Below are 17,998 nucleotides of genomic sequence, written 5' to 3' on the forward strand. Positions count from 1 at the left end.
GAACTTATTCCAACATTAAAATCTATAAAACCTAACTTATTAATAACACGAGACACCGTAAATTAAGTTTTATTTCGTAAAGTTGAAATTAACTTCATAAAATAAAGCTTTTGAAAGTAACCCGTTTGCCTGATCTGTTACAATGATGAATGACAGTCACAATCTGCATATTCATATGATGTTTATCCAATGAGAGTTGCGTATGCAAATTTCCAGGACAGGTGCATGAACAGTCAAATATGCTTATGACAGCAGAGAAGACGCAGCCGGGTTAATGAATCGGAACTTACCTTACATAAACTTATGTCACGCGGAGGCTCTTTTTAACCAACGTCTAAACATACTAAAGCGTATATTTGTTCGATTCAAAAGTTAAACGTCTTGAACAACTTCAAAATTCTTGCATGGATAAAATACTAAGATAAATGAAAGTAGCCTACTGTAGAGGCGATGGAGATAGATCCGGTAAGAGTCGAGTCGAGTCTGTGGATCGGTGATAAACGCTACAGGGCTTTCCTGAGAGGATGGTACTTCAGCTGGGCTGAGATCGACGAGAGGAACCGGGAGAAGAAAACAAGTAGGCCTACGATATTCATTATCTTTTAAAACTCACCTGAGGCCTGATAATGCGGTCTATGTGCTGTAGACTGACAGACCAAGTTTTAAGCCAGCTGTTTGCTATTTAAATCAGTCGGTTTAAAAGCTAATACTCAAGCTCATATTGTGGGTTTGCTCAGGGTGTATGACAAAATTACATGGGATATAAAGGTCCTATACTGATGTAGTAATTGTTTTCAGTTAATGTTATTTGTTGTTTAAATTCACTATTGTTTGTAGAGGAGTAATCGCAAAATTCTTTAAAGGCATTCAAATCGATTTAAGGTGCACTCTGTCATTTTTTATAGCCTAATTATAAAAGTAATGAATAGCACTTCTGAGAGATTATGTTTACTCATGAGATGAAGACTCCATACATACATATACACACACACACACACACACACACATATATATATATATATATACATATATATATATATATATATATATATATATATATATATATACATATATATATATATATATATATATACATATATATATATATATATATATATATATATATACATATATATATATATATATATATATATATATATATATATATATATACATATATATATACACATATATATATACACATATATATATATATATATATATATATATATATATATATATATATATATATTAGGGGTGTCACCGTACGCAAAAATCACTGTTCGGTACGTACCTCGGTTTTAAAGTCACGGCTCGGTTCATTTTCGGTACAGTAAGGGAAAGAAATGCAAACATTAAACTGCAGGTTGTTTATTACTATACACTTTTTTTAAAAATACGTTTTAATAAAATATATATAAAATAAAAACAGAATAAGAAATAAAATACTGCCGCAAAGTTATCCACTAAATAAAATACTCTCAGTCTCAAACCAATATCATATAAATAAATAACTATGATTACAGTGCAGCATTACCAATCCCAGCTTGTAGGCCTGCTTCACCAGAACCGTGTCGTGCCTGCTGCTGTAGGTGACAGGGAGACCGCCGACAGACCAGGCTCTTGTCTTCATGACAACAATATCTATACTTAATGTTGAGCATAAATATAAAGCCTACTGATAAAGGACACCGTCAACAGTATTGACGGCAAAATAGACTATGTTTGACAGGTGCAATATTTGAAAATCGATAATTATTAATTTATTTTTTTAATTACATTTATATCTGAATTTATTTCAACCTATAGACTTTCAAACATCAAAGTGTCATGAATTAATATGTATTTGTGTACAAAATGACATATAAACATATTTTCCTATTCTATTTTACCTGGAAACGCATCCGAACACGCTTGCGTGTCGCGTGAAAAAATAGGCGTCGGTTCTATTTCTAGCATGCACGCATTTTCCGCGCGGCTCGAGCCGCGCCTGAGATGCGCGTCTCATGCAGGCAGTCTGCAAGCTCTAACCTGTTAACATGGGAGCCGAATTAAAACAAGACACGCCACGCAGCTGAGACGCTTGCGCCACGCATCCAGTGTGTCGCCGGCCTTAGAATCAGCTGCAGGGCGGGATTTGCGCTGAACGCGGAGACTTCCGCCACTTAATATGTTCGTTTGGAAACACGAAAATGTACTTATGTTCCGCGCACAAAATATTGCATTCCGTCACTCGGTACACACGTGCACCGTACCGAAATCCCTGTACCAAAACGGTCTGGTACGAATACACGTACCGTTACACCCCTAATATATATAAAATTTGGATTTTTATCAAGCTCCTACTTACTTTAATTGCAATGTGCAGGTCCTTTTTCAGGCTATTAAAGTGAAATAACTGAAAAGAAAGATAGGAGCCTGATAAAATTTTTAATTTTAATTAATTTTAGTTAAAATCTCAGATGGCACTTAGAGGCTTTTGCATCTGAACTCTTCATATATATATATATATATATATATATATATATATATATATATATATATATATATATATATATATATATATAATTTCTCTTTTTTATGTATCTACAGGCAGCAGGTCGCCCCCTCACGGGCGCTGCCATGTTGACATCACATGACCAGCTGTGCCTAATGTACTGTACTGAGTTACTAATTTTATTGACAATAATGTTTAATAATAAAAGGCCAAGTCAGACAGCATCTATTTTTATTAAGTAACAAAAAAAAACTTTTAAAATTAAAATAATTAGCCAATAATTATTGGTATTGGGATAAAGAGCAATAGAAACAAAAACGTAATGAGTTTACCTTTAACACATCATTCGCTTAAAGTCACTCTTATTTTGGAAGATAAATAATATAATATAATAACTTAAATGCATAATGTATCATTATTTTTATTAATGACAGTCATTTTCTACTTTGTATAAACATTTTGTGCAAATAAATAAATAGCAATTTAGAGAAATGTAGAGAAAAACATATATAAGTCTAGAGCTGAAACAACGAATCGATTTAATCGATTAAAATCGATTATTAAAATAGTTGTCAACTAATTTAGTCATCGATTCGTTGCTAAATAACTTATTTGCAGTAAGCGGCTCATTTCGTGCATATTTCAAATCTGCGGTGACCAAAGTGTGGCAGTAATGAGCCACCGGAGGTTTTACTCAGCCAGTACAACAGGAGAAGTAGCGAATAGCCAATAGCTGGCCTCGTTTTATGTCACGTGCTTCCCGAACAGCGTCTCTGCAGCAGTCAGCGGGATGTGGGAGTACTTTACTTTGAGCCTTCAAAAAAGATTAACCTGTAAACTCTGCACTACTGAACTGTTTAAGGGGCCGTTCACATATCGCGTCTTTTGCGCGCTCAAGTTCGTTATTTCCAATCTAGGTGCGCAGTATGCGCGCTCCTAATGGAAGCGACGCAGTCGCGACGCGCCCGTTTTTCCAGGCGCGTCCGCACCACATCGAGTTAAAAACATTTCAACTTTTCAGAATGCGGCAAGCGCACCGCAGGTTATGTGACAAGAACTAAATAATCAGCTTCATCCTTTCCCATAACAACGTTAAAAGCTCAGCCAAGATGAAGGAACAGTTGATCATAGCTGTATATGGATTTCCATTTTGAAATAAATTTAGTAGCAGAGCTACAAGCGATTTTTTTGAGCTGCAAATCCATTTTGCTGAAATTTCCGCGTCTTCAAGGAGAGAGCACGTCATTAGCAAATGCTTAGCAAAGGCAGACGCCTCAGGGGCGCAACTGCACGAGCGCTTTGGAAAGGAGGAGAAAGCGGTGCGCCTAGCGTTTTACACGCGTTTTTAGGCGCGATATGTGAACGGCCCCTAAGACTTTTATTTGTGCAGATTCTCCAGTACAATAATAAAATACAACGCACTGCAATCTTATTCTGTTTTATCCTTATTCTTTGTAAAAATATGTTCTGAAAGATTCCTTAAGCTTTGTTCGGGATGTTAAACTACTTTAGGAGCTCTAAGGACTGCCATGGTGAAAACATTATTTGAAATCTCTTTGTGAAATTTGCTAGAGTATGGGTCAGTGTTTTGATTGCAGAAGAGTTCGACAAAGGATCACTAACACATAATAAAACAACTCCAGGTATATTTTTGATGAGGATATGACAATGCAAAATGGTTAAAATCTCTTAAAAATCTATGCTGAATGATAAAGACCCGTTATTAATAATTTACTTGGGGAAAAAAATGTAAAAAACTAAAATATAAGTACATAAACCGATTAATCGTAAAAATAATCGGCAGATTAATCGATTATCAAAATAATCGTTAGTTGCAGCCCTATATAAGTCGCACTGGACTGTAAGTCGCATTTATTTAGAACCAAGAACCTAGAGAAAACATTACCGTCTACAGCCGCGAGAGGGCGCTCTATGTCTTCAGTGTAGATTACAGGGGCACTGAGCAGTATAGAGCGCCCTCTCGCGGCTGTAGACGGTAATGTTTTCTATTGGTTTATTTCTCTTGGTTCATTTCACTCTGTTCATGTCAAATTAATTTTGATAAATAAGTCGCACCTGACTATAAGTCGCAGGACCAGCCAAACTATGAAAAAAAGTGCGACTTATAGTCCGGAAAATACGGTACTTATATGAGATGATAATTGCTGTCTTCTAAAGAAAAATACCACCGTTGTATGTAATGGACAGAGATACTGATATTAAGAAAACAATAATAAGTTTAATAATATATGAGACCAGGTCAACAGCATTTATTGTTAATAAGTAACAAAAAAAAACCATTAAAAATAATAACTGATTAATTACTTGATAATAATTGGTTAATTTCGATGAAGAAGTGCCATAAAACATGTAGATGCTTAACCACCATATGATTTGACGTTGAGTGCACCATTATTTATTAGTTTAATTATTGATAAGAAATACAGAAAATTATTAGTCATACTTTTTTCGCTATATCCATAGTTTTGTTTGAGTTTCTTTTATTTGCATTAAAATATAAATGTTGGAACAGGATCCAGAGACAGCGTTGGACTGGATTCAATAGAATAATCCAAAAACATATGAGTGTATTGTTCAACGCTCAGCTGATGAATGAAAATAATGTTTGAAAGTCCCTCCTTACTGGCAATTTGTCTTTGACTGCATTCTTATGACCTCAAAACGAGTTGAACAGCACCATCCAGGCTTAACAAAAAACACGGTACACCTTGAACAAAAGACGTCTGCATAAAAAAAGGCCAGAGTAGGAATGGAGAAATGTTTCTTGTGAATATGAGAAACTGGTATATCACTTATGCAAGAGCGTAAAGTGTCTGTCTGTTGTTCTTAGTTTTAGTGCCGGTGTCAGAGGTGATTGGGGTGAAGGAGGGTCGAGTGGAGATCCAACCCCAGAAGAGAGTAGAGGACACTGATCTTGATTTTACATGTAAGTTTCTGAAAGTGAATTTTTGCATAGGGATCAAACACAGTAATGATTGACTAAACTTGTTTTTATCTATTTCTAATCACATAAGTATTTTATGTGAAGCGCAACAGCAAAGGAAACAGCGTTAGAGCACAGTGGAGTCTGGGCAGGACCCAGTTCTGTTGTCCTAGCCGGGATGTCCGGGATCAATGGATCACTCAACTCCAAACCGCACTCAAAACCCAGGGTATGCAAAGCTGAAAATAACACCCTTAATCATTCATCCAAACTCATCATTCTCTAATGACTCATTAACATCTCTCCCTTCATCATCTACTCCTTTCTCAGGCCCCTCACGTCCTCACAGGTTGTTGGTGTTCATTAATCCTTTTGGTGGAAAGAAGAGGGGGAAACAGATCTTTCAGTCTCTAGTGGCCCCTCTGTTTGAGCTGGCTGGCATCAGCTCTCATGTTGTGGGTGAGAGATACTGAGACTCTATCTGTACCGTTCAATAACTGAGCAGTTATCAGGTGTCCCCCTGCTTGGTCTGTGATACGCCGTGCACGTCAGGTAGTACGATTCTCAAGTAACATCCGTAGATCTTTATCAAGACTTGGTAAGAGGGCTCAATTAAGTAGCAAAGTTATCAAATGTATTAAATTGTGAGAGAAAATTGAATGTCCCTATTATTAGTTTACATTATTTATTTATTTTTATAGTCTATTTTTATTTTATATTTTATTTAACTAAATATGCATTTTAAAGGGGTCATATCATAATTCTTAAAAAAAAAGTATAATATATCTACTACATTACATACAGTACATGCACACTGTCAGTCAAATATCTGAGGTCAGTAAGATTGTTTTTAAATTATTTTATTTTAAAACACAAATCTTTCACCAAGGACATATTAAATTGGTAAAAAAGTGAATGTAAAGACTTTTAAAATGTTACAAAAGATTTCAATTTATTTTCTATTATTAAATAAAGATTCCCTATGAAAGATTTCTATTTGGTGTTCAGTTTTTACTGTATTTTTGATCAGATAAATGCAGCCTTGGTGAACATAAGCTTTTGAAATAATAAAAAAATGTTTCTAAATCGTATTTTTCTGTATTTTGAATTGTGTAGTGTTTGTGATATATACAGTATATATATGTACTGTATGTTTGTAATATTTTCCCCCAGCATGTTTAATTATTAATCACAATAAAAAGTAAGTATGATGGTTAGTTTAATTATGAAATGAGTAAACGTGCTTTTGTTCATTTGTCAATAATTCAATAACTGTAGGGGTCTTTTGATGTTAGTTTAATTAATAACATTTTGGACTGATTTTGTGTACTGAATATTCATACATGGAGCAACTCTTATTTCAAAAGATCAAGGACAACTAGGTTTCACATTATATGACCCCTTTGAATTAAAACTGGGGAATGTTTCTTGTTTCTAGTGACTGAACGAGCAAATCAAGCCAGAGACTACATTCTGAAGAAAGACTTAACAGGTTTTGATGGGTAAGTTATCCTTCTGTGGTCATTCCTCATGAATAAAGATTTGAGGAAAATTGGTAACAATGGTGTCATTGTAATAATTCATGTCACATGAGCCCATCAATCATATTTGTGAAGTGTTGCCTAAATACCAAAAGGGTAATCATAGAAATGTATTTCGATCAAGTCTGCTGATAATACTCTATATTTAGGTTTTAAGAAGGATATTCATTCAAATCTTTTTTTCCTTCAGAGTCATATGCGTGGGTGGAGACGGCATGTTCAGCGAGCTGCTGCACGGTGTGATTGGACGAACCCAGCAGGAGGCGGGAGTTTCCGAACATGACCCAACCATAATGCTGCAGCCATGTGACCTCCACATTGGCATTATTCCAGCAGGTGAATGTTTGCATAGCTCCATGACTGACGTGTGTGAAAGAGGGATGCCATTGCAGTGTGTTCATAGCACTGATGTGTCAGCCAGATGCATGGTTTAGATAGTGAGAGGAGTGTTAGTTAACCTCCCTGTGTTTACTCTTCTCCACAGGCTCTACAGATTGTGTGTGTTTCACCACCATGGGCATTAATGACCCTGTGACATCGACGCTGCACATCATCATTGGTAATCTGCACATCATCTTCAATGGGTCTCTGCAACATTTCCATTTTTTCAAGAAAAAAATAAACCATATGAAAGTTGATCAAAGTTCATAACATTTCCAGTACTGTTATAAGTGCAATTAAACCATGCCGAATGACCCACAATTTTTATTAAATAGAAATATGAGTAATGATGAATAGACTACATTAGGGCTGAAACGATTCCTCGAGTAACTCGATTACAAAAAATGATCGAGGCAAATTCCTCTGCCATTTCTTTATCACACACACTGAAGCGCGCATGATGCTCGCGGTGATTTCATCGTCTGCTGTCTCACTAAATAAGGACGTGAACACATGAACAACATCTCCAGAACTGCTCTGACAGTCACTTCATGAGCATTTGACTATTTGATTTGAGTAAAACTAGCATCACATCACATACACAGAACTGTAAAGGTACGTCAACCCGTCAAAATAAGTCAAGTATTTGCCAGATATGTAGTACTATTATTCAGCAGAATGTACATAGCCTGCTACTAAAAAATAATAATAATAATCAAACATTATTTTTTTAAAAAACACATTTAATTAAAAACACATTTTATCCGATTACTCGATTAATCGATGGAATTTTTGGTAGAATACTCGATTACTAAAATATTCGATAGCTACAGCCCTAGACTACATAATTGGATCTTTGACCTTTTTCACTCACCAGGAGACTCTCAGCCTCTGGATGTGTGTTCTGTCCATTATCAGTCAACACTGGTGCGTTATTTTGTCTCTATGGTGGGCTACGGTTTCTATGGAGATGTTTTGGCAGAGAGCGAGAGGCACCGCTGGATGGGCCCTCTCAGATATGATTATTCAGGTATCAACAGAAGGAATCAACAATCTTTAAATCACATGAAGTGACAGTTTAGACTGAATACTGATAGGTCAACACTTATTGCTTACCTTAATACTTATAATCATAATTGTGAGAGGAGAAAGAGTCCTCAGTTCCATTTCTGCTCATATTTCCATGTCTGTTTGCTCTGCTTGTAGGTTTTATGGTGTACTTGTGTAACAGGAACTATCCAGGACTAGTGCAGTACCTCCCTGCTGATTCCCATATATCCAGCCCACGGGACAACACTCGCTGCCTCTCAGGGTAAAGAGCTGCATTCGTCCTTTTACATGGAAGTCATATTAGAAACATTTTACTTGCATATAAATATATACACTGACCAAAAAATGGTGTAGAAATAACTTTCACTCAGAAATTGCTAGTAAATTTAAGAGAAACTGCAATTAACATATTGACTTAAAGACTGAAATAAGAAAGACTTGAAAAATATTTTCTTGTAAAACATACTCCAATAATATATATATATAAGTTTTTTTAGAGTGTAGGTTTATATTAAAGTTTTTATTGGTTTCTCTCTCTCTCTCTCTCTCTCTCTCTCTATATATATATATATATATATATATATATATATATATATATATATATATATATATATATATACACCCAGAGAGAGAGATGGGCAGTATTTTAATTTAATTTATTTAAAATATGTATCTATTTATTTTTCAGTGTTTTGTCATTTGTATTTTGCTGGACAAATTTGTATTTTGGTGCTCAGTGCATCAGATATTGCTCACTGAACGTCACTACAGGACAGATCACTTTTTTTTACTGCCAATGTGTGGACAGCATTTAGTGAAACTTAAAAAACCAGATGAAACCTGTTGACCGATTTTTATGTGAAGAACCTTTTGTGTGAAGGCGGTTTTGGCAGGAAAATCCAAAGGAAATTATCATAAATTTAATTAACCTCATCTGTGAATCCCATTTTGGTCATATATCCATAATTGTAATCAGACAACAAGACAGAAAATAACTCCCTGCTCTTGACTGAATTACTTAAGTAGCTTTGACAACGATCAATCTACATTTCATTCATAAAGACTATACAGTTTTATTACACATTTGATTATTTCTGTTATTTTTTACTAAAATGCTACTGTTAGACTACTGATCATAAATAACATACAGGATTTCCTTTATATATCTTTCCTAAATTGTATTAGTTCTGTTGTTTGTTATTTGCATCTTTGTGGTTATTTTTTCTAATAACGATCAAATAAATTAAAAATAACTATTTTGTGATATACATTGTTATATGAAATAAAACTGTAGGTCATACTGCCCACCTCTTGAAGTAAAAGATAACGTTTTTCATCTTTTTCTGTCTGTAGAAGGTCAGTTGTGTGCGCCTTCTTAAATTAAAAGTTTTACCAAAGGAAGAATAAATTATTAAGCTGAAGTAAATAGACTCCATCCTGGCTAATGCTCAATAACATTCTAGTGTGTTAGGGTTAAAGAACATGTTGTTTATAAGTTGTTCGAGGAGAGGAAAGTGCTTCTCTTTCTCTTATGAGTGTATCTAATGCCAGTTTTTTTATTTTACTCTACTGTAATGGCACTGTCTCTTGCACTGTCTGATTGGGATTGCTTGTAAATATTGTACGTATTTTCAAATTACAAATTACTTGTATTTTAATTAAATATATTTCTCATACCAGTATTTTGTATTTTAATTAAATTAATTGGATTAGTAAGTATTTGTAATTTGTAACAAAATACTTTTTGCTGTATTTGTGCCCATCTCTGTATACACACCGACTATAAAGAGCATTTGTATGGTCAGTATTTCTTGCTCTGTTTTTGACCTTGGGAACAGCTTGCCAAAACCCAGGCAACAGTGCAAAATCCCAGGAACTGGAAGGATACGACTAACTCAGAACTGTGTATGAACATTAAAAAAAAATCCATGACCGTTATGGGTAGACTAGTGGTAGAATTCATATGTACGGAATGGATATGTTGAATGCATTTGGTTGGGTGCTTAGCGTTCTGATTAGTGTGGCCTCATCTTTTGGGAATGAAGTGTTCTTGGCAGTTACCACATCAACATAACTCAAGTGGCTGGAATTCCTCAGAGTTTTTCTTAAGTGACAATGAATGCTCAAGCAATTTGATCTCTAATAGAAGAAGAATAGCTGGTGAAATGCTAGTTTCAAAGGAAAAGAAAAGACTGCTGAATTAAAATGAACATTCGTGGTTATTCAACCTAATGTTATGCATTATGAGTTATTCTTTAAATTACCACTGACACAACATTCAAAATCAACACTAGCAAAGCCCCTAATGGGAGTTAAACTGGTTTTACTGAGTAATAATAATAATAATAATAATAATAATAATTATTATTATTATTATTATTATTAATAATAAAGATAACAATAAAAAATAAATTAATGGATTTTAATAAATAAAAAATGTATGAAAAGCATATATATAATAAGGATTTGATAAATTAATTATACTAGATATATATTATTACTATATATAAAAAATTATTTCTTTATATTTTGATCTAAATACTTTTTTTGATACTTTTTTAGACTGATTTTATTAGTATTTTTTTACACTCACAAGTACCTAATGTCAGTACAATTGGATATAAATAATTGTGAAATTATGTTTTATGTTTATTTAATAAATATTAGTAGCAATATTAATATAAATAAATATTAATTACAAATAAAAATAGTTATTAAATAATACATTAAAAAAATCTATGAAAATGTAAATTAAATTACGAAAAATATGTTTGTTATTTAGATTTTTAATTAATTAATTAATTAATATTTTATACTAATTAACTTATATTTTATTTGTTTCTATTTGTTTTTAAACCTGTTTGTGGAATTCCATGCTCATGAGCAAAAGTAGCAATTTTTAAACTGCATACTTTGGGGGGGGGGGGGGGTCTTTCATCAGCCAAATAACAGCTTTTGAGAATGCCAGTCCTCACAGATAACTCTGACCAGCTACTCTTGGCTTGTACAGCTCAAAAAATTGTTTTAAAAGCATGTTTTGTGTGCATTTGTAGGTGCCGAGTGTGTTCAGAAAGTAAAGAGAGGCTGTTCCCCCACTTTGACAGCTCCAGTTCCCTCTACAGCGCTCATGTGAGCCAGTACAGCAGAGAGTTAGAGGGTAAGACCATCTGCTGCATGTTTGTATAAAGACCGTCTGCGTCATCTCTTTAGAGACCTGTTACTGGGATCACACTGTGTCTGTGTCTCTATGTAGTTCATATGTTGTACATCTGTATTTGACCGTTTTCATCTAAGTACCAAAGTGTGCTTCGGTGGACCTACAGTACAAAGCACTTGTGATGTAGACTATTTAGAAAAAAAAATGGTAAGATGATTAAATGATATTAGGATCTTGAACCTTTTACAATTGTTCTCATCTCAGGTGAATGGGTGACTGTTGAAGGCAGGTATAAGTGCATCTCTCTCACCTGTATGTCAAGCTCATGTCCACGGAGCCCAAAAGGTCTTTCACCATCCGCCCACCTGGCCGATGGGACAGCTGACCTCATCCTGGTGCGAGAAACGAACCCTCTGGGTTTTCTCACATACCTTCACAGGCACACAAACACACAGGATCAGGTAAAACCAAATGACATTCAAGTACATAAACTAAAAGTTGAATCAGTCAGAAAAACAAAACTTCTATCATTTCAGTTTGACCTGCCCTTTGTTGAAGTTCATCGCGTCAAGGCTGTTCGGTTTTCTCTACCCCATGGAGAAGAAGAAGAAGAAGAAGAAGAAGAGGAGTATGAGGGGGGTGATCGAGAAATTCAGGCCTCCACTGAGAGTATGCTGGAAGATCCTGAGAAACTGTGCTGTAGTAACATTGCAGGTCACTCGCAGCAGCATCTCGCAGAGAGGAAGGAGAGAGAAAATGTGTCAACGAGTAGAGTAAAGAGACGAGGCTTCGTGTGTGGGCCTTGCTGCACTAAACCTCGCTCAGTATCAGTGTGGAACTGCGATGGAGAAATTCTACCTCACACTGAGATCTCATGCAGGTACTGAGATCAGTCTGCTGAGCAAGTCAGAGCTCTTTAATTGGAAAACTAACACACACACTATTTTATATATATATATATATATATATATATGTGTGTGTGTGTGTGTGTGTGTGTGTCAAACATTTTTAATGCTGAAATTTATATTGACAAATTACACTACATCATACACTTGTGTTTAAAAATTTTTTGAACAGTGCTATTTTTTCCTTTTCTTTTTTTAAGAAATGAATTTTATTCGGCAAGGATGCATTAAATTGATCGAAGTGACAATAAAGACAATAAATGCTATTCTTTTGAAATGTATATTCCTCAAAGAATCCTGAAGAAAAATCCTGGTTATAACAAAAATATTCAGCAACACGATGGACTGAAACGATTTTCAACATTGACAATAGGAAATGTTTGTTTAGAGACGAATCAGAACATTAGAATGATCTCTGAAGGATCATGTGACACCGAAGACTGAAATAATAGCTTTGCCATCATATCAAATATATTAAAATAGAAAAGGGTAACTGTAAATTTTTGTAATATTTCATAATATTATTGTTTTATTATATCAAATAAATGCAGGCTTTATTAGTATGAGACTTCTTTTAAAAAACAGTAAAACATATTTCAACCCCAGATGTTTGAGCATCAGTTTACCTATTTATTTTATTGAAGTAAGCAAATCATATGAAATTTGATATATGATGAGTTTGAAGCCAAAAACTTTGCATCTCCTCATTTGAATGTTTCCTGATATGACTGTCTTTCCACAGAGTTCATGGCCAGCTGGTGCGTCTCTTTGCCAGGGGCATCGAGGATTCAACAAAACCATAAAACCTAGCTAACAAACAGATATGATCAACTTAACAGATGACCTCTTTATTGCATTCTTCATGAGGACTTCATTATAAGGCAGATCAAATATTATGCAAATGAAATGTTTGATGGGTGAGTTGTAAGACATACAGTGGAGCAGAGATGTCATTTGAGCTCATTTCCCATTTGTTAGCAAGATATTTAAGCCAGCCCTTCCTATATTTTCGTGGAAATTTTGAGAATAGAGATATTAACATATGTGGGTGATGGATCAGTTTTAGATCTATCATAATATTTTTCATTTCACTGATTGTATAGCTTTTTTGCAGTGCAAAAAAATATGCAACATTTTAGTGCAATCTTACAAATGTTAACTGGTCACGTTTATTTAATTGAGGTTTTGCACATTAATGAGGGCGCTGGTTTGTCTGTCTAGGGCTTGTACGGGAGGGTGGTCACAAATAGTGAATGACATGTTTTTAAGGGAGTGGAGTCATTCCAGTCAAGTGTCAATGTGTTTAATGTTCAAAATCATGAATTGTGTTTTTCCAAATAAAGTGTCATGAATATGCTTGAAAAGTTGTATTTACTTATCAGATACACTACAAACACTAAATTAAAACAAAATATTTAAATACATCAGTTTTATCAATTTGTTATTTAAATAGAAAATATGTATTTTATAAACTAAATTATTTCTGATAATATATATATATATATACACACACATACACATATATATATATATACACATATATATATATATATATACACATATATATATATACACATTGGTGGTCAAGAAGTATTATTTTCTTAAAAAGTAAAATGAAATAACGGTAGTGTATAATTTGAATCAGAAAGCTCCCATACTTTAAGACAAAAAATGGCATTTAAGATCCTCTGTAATGTAGTAGGTGTAAATAAAGTGTTTTTTTTACATTAATGAATTTCATTTCATCTGATCTAAAATTGTAACAATCTAATAGATAACTAGTTTGCAAGTTACTACACAATCCCACTCTTCACATCAAATCGCCTGCTTCTGGTGGCCAATCAAAGAAAGAGAGGTTTATGGGAGGGAAGATTGACTGTAACATCACTGTCTGTCAACAGCAGATTATACACTCATCAACTACTACAGGTAATTCATAATAAACTTGTGATGAGATTCAAGCCCAGTAATCCTGGTTAATTGATAATAACCCATCTTAAGTATAAGGGATAGAGGATGTCTTCTCTCCCTCATCCTGGTGGAGAAGTAGGATGAAAATCTAGCTCTTATCTATGTCAAAATTGTAGCTGTGCTCCAGTATTACTGGTTACATTTTAAGCAGTAGCTTGGGTCTGAAGTACATTCCACACTTCTTGGTCATCTTTTTGTCATTTGTGTTTTTTACTGGCATCACTGATCACAACCAGATCAATAAGACTTAAACGTGTCCTCAGAAACATCAGCTTCACATGCATTCACAGCTGTGCCACACTTCAGAATGTGAAGGGTGAAAAAAAGGAGGTAGAAGATCATTTCTGTGAAATAACAAAAAAAAAAAAAAAAAATCACCCTCTTCTCCCTCCAAATCTTCCATAAACTTCTTTCACACAACCACAGAGCCAGGAGACCAAAACATCTGCACAGACCGGATTCTTTCATTTCAAAACTACAGCTTGCATTTCTCATATCATATTTTTCCCTCAAGAAGGGATTCCAAAAACCTACTTGTGTAAGAGCCTGTGTTAAACATCACTGACAATGTTCATCTTTCAGATAGACACACACACATAGATAAATGAGCACCACAAACATGACATCACTATAAATTACTCAAAAAAGCACACTTTTTCTAAAGTTTTATGATAAAATCTTAAAATAATTTTATATTTTTAAATACATTTTTAATTTGTATATTTATTCTATGAAAGTATGTTTAATTTATTTTAACATTTAGTTGGAACAAAGTTTTTTTTTCACAAATGTATAATTAACGCTCAAAATAATTGCTTTTTTGCTTAATATTTTAAACTCCAGCAGTTTAGTTGAACCATGCACGTTATCACATTACTGACGACGGTTAGTCACAAGAGAATCGTTCACGCAATGATAGTTCTGGATATGTCATATGAACCAAAGACTATACAGGTCCTTCTCAAAAAATTAGCATATTGTGATAAAGTTCATTATTTTCCATAATGTAATGATAAAAATTAAACTTTCATATATTTTAGATTCATTGCACACCAACTGAAATATTTCAGGTCTTTTATTGTTTTAATACTGATGATTTTGGCATACAGCTCATCAAAACCCAAAATTCCTATCTCAAAAAATTAGCATATCATGAAAAGGTTCTCTAGACGAGCTATTAACCTAATCATCTGAATCAACTAATTAACTCTAAACACCTGCAAAAGATTCCTGAGGCTTTTAAAAACTCCCAGCCTGGTTCATTACTCAAAACCGCAATCATGGGTAAGACTGCCGACCTGACTGCTGTCCAGAAGGCCATCATTGACACACTCAAGCGAGAGGGTAAGACACAGAAAGAAATTGCTGTATCAAGGCACCTCAGTGGGAAGTCTGTGGGAAGGAAAAAGTGTGGCAAAAAACGCTGCACAACGAGAAGAGGTGACCGGACCCTGAGGAAGATTGTGGAGAAGGACCGATTCCAGACCTTGGGGGACCTGCGGAAGCAGTGGACTGAGTCTGGAGTAGAAACATCCAGAGCCACCGTGCACAGGCGTGTGCAGGAAATGGGCTACAGGTGCCGCATTCCCCAGGTCAAGCCACTTTTGAACCAGAAACAGCGGCAGAAGCACCTGACCTGGGCTACAGAGAAGCAGCACTGGACTTTTGGACAAATTTTGCATGTCATTCGGAAATCAAGGTGCCAGAGTCTGGAGGAAGACTGGGGAGAAGGAACTGCCAAAATGCCTGAAGTCCAGTGTCAAGTACCCACAGTCAGTGATGGTCTGGGGTGCCATGTCAGCTGCTGGTGTTGGTCCACTGTGTTTTATCAAGGGCAGGGTCAATGCAGCTAGCTATCAGGAGATTAATCTGCTGAAAAGCTTTATGTAGATGATTTCATTTTTCAGCACGACCTGGCACCTGCTCACAGTGCCAAAACCACTGGTAAACGGTTTACTGACCATGGTATTACTGTGCTCAATTGGGCCTAAAAAAAAAAAAGTTTGGTTCCGGTTGGTTGTCAGTTGAGGTCATTGGTCGGTAGGGATTTTTTTTTTTTTTTAATTTATTTATTTTTTTCTCCAGTGGCAGTTTTACACACACACGCGCTGATTTTAAATGTGTGTACCGGTGCTTTTACGACAGTGATTCTGTATTCCCGTTTAAAGTCTGTTGTTGCCATAGACACGCAAAACGCACACACACACACAAAAAGCCTTCGCGGGAGTTTGACAGGCGATCTCATAGTAGATTAACATGGAGGATTTGAACTTGAAAAACGGAGTGTACAGACATCTTTTTGTAGTCAAACAACATTCTTTGTTATGTTCATTTATGTGGTTTATTTGATTTTGATGCTATAAATTAACTAGAAGCAAGAGACGATCAGTTAGTTTTAACTGATGATCTAACTTACAGCGATCTGTTCGACACATTCAAGAGCCACAAAACGGTATTTATTGTTTACATTTCTTTAAAAAATGACCACATTTGAAAGGTGAAATAACCAAATGAGACTTTGTTTCATATTAAAAGTAAGCTGGTAATGTTAATGTCCTGTCTGTCAGCATGTTGTCAGTGCCCTCTCTGTTCCGCGATATATTGTTTACTCCCCCCCCCCTCCCCCCGTGTTTCTCTTAATGTTACGATTTCCAAACCTTAAGTTATAGCTCACTTTAGGAATTGACAGTTAAAGGGTTTTGATGCAATACTTAATGGTTTTTAACGGATTACTTAAGTGTAAAACAGCATTTAAAGGAAACTGTAATTTAATTAACAATGTGTGAAAGACCGTTCTTCCCCAGTCTCATAAAATAAATTTGGGTCGCACATAAATTGACAGGGTCGGTCGGAAACCGGAACCAAACAAATTTTTTTTTTAGGCCTTGGCCTGCCAACTCTCCTGACCTGAACCCCAAAGAGAATCTGTGGGATATTGTGAAGAGAAAGTTGAGAGACGCAAGAACCAACACTATGGATGAGCTTAAGGCCGCTATCGAAGCATCCTGGGCCTCCATAACACCTGAGCAGTGCCACAGGCTGATTGCCTCCATGCCACGCCGCATTGAAGCAGTCATTTCTGCAAAAGGATTCCCGACCAAGTATTGAGTGCATAACTGAACATAATTATTTGATGGTTGACTTTTTTTTTGTATTAAAAACACTTTTCTTGTATTGGTCGGATGAAATATGCTAATTTTTTGAGACAGGCATTTTGGGTTTTCATGAGCTGTATGCCAAAATCATCAGTATTAAAACAATAAAAGACCTGAAATATTTCAGTTGGTGTGGAATGAATCTAAAATATATGAAAGTTTAATTTTTATCATTACATTATGGAAAATAATGAACTTTATCACAATATGCTATTTTTTTTAGAAGGACCTGTATACAGGTGCATCTCAGATTAGAATGTCATGAAAAAGTTCATTTATTTCAGTAATTCAACTCAAATTTTGGAACTTGTGTATTAAATAAATTCAATGCACACAGACTGAAATAGTTTGAGTCTTCGGTTCTTTTAATTGTGATGATTTTGGCCTTCTGGAAAGT

At 35.0% G+C, this 17,998-nt stretch overlaps 1 protein-coding gene across 1 annotated transcript; it reads left to right on the top strand.

Moving 5' to 3' along the window:
* The first annotated feature begins 241 nt into the window (after window positions 1-241).
* On the top strand, window positions 242-13,699 carry LOC132129494 (ceramide kinase-like). The gene is made up of 13 exons (XM_059541119.1): window positions 242-577; window positions 5,349-5,444; window positions 5,533-5,670; window positions 5,772-5,900; window positions 6,880-6,943; window positions 7,173-7,318; window positions 7,467-7,541; window positions 8,241-8,393; window positions 8,570-8,675; window positions 11,467-11,570; window positions 11,835-12,031; window positions 12,107-12,450; window positions 13,218-13,699. Exons 1-13 carry the CDS (start codon window positions 451-453, stop codon window positions 13,276-13,278), a joined length of 1,740 nt encoding a protein of 579 aa, XP_059397102.1. The 5' UTR covers window positions 242-450; the 3' UTR covers window positions 13,279-13,699.
* The last annotated feature ends 4,299 nt before the right edge of the window (window positions 13,700-17,998 follow it).

Source organism: Carassius carassius, chromosome 46 (genome assembly GCF_963082965.1).
Source record: "Carassius carassius chromosome 46, fCarCar2.1, whole genome shotgun sequence".
Classification (NCBI taxonomy): Eukaryota; Metazoa; Chordata; class Actinopteri; order Cypriniformes; family Cyprinidae; genus Carassius; species Carassius carassius.

Excerpts from the sequence above, each read along its gene's own strand:
- LOC132129494 (XM_059541119.1), top strand. The coding sequence starts at position 451 with ATGGAGATAGATCCGGTAAGAGTCGAGTCGAGTCTGTGGATCGGTGAT. Across the intron at positions 5,901-6,879 it reads CATCAGCTCTCATGTTGTGG|TGACTGAACGAGCAAATCAA; the intron begins GTGAGAGATACT and ends TCTTGTTTCTAG. Across the intron at positions 8,676-11,466 it reads AACACTCGCTGCCTCTCAGG|GTGCCGAGTGTGTTCAGAAA; the intron begins GTAAAGAGCTGC and ends GTGCATTTGTAG.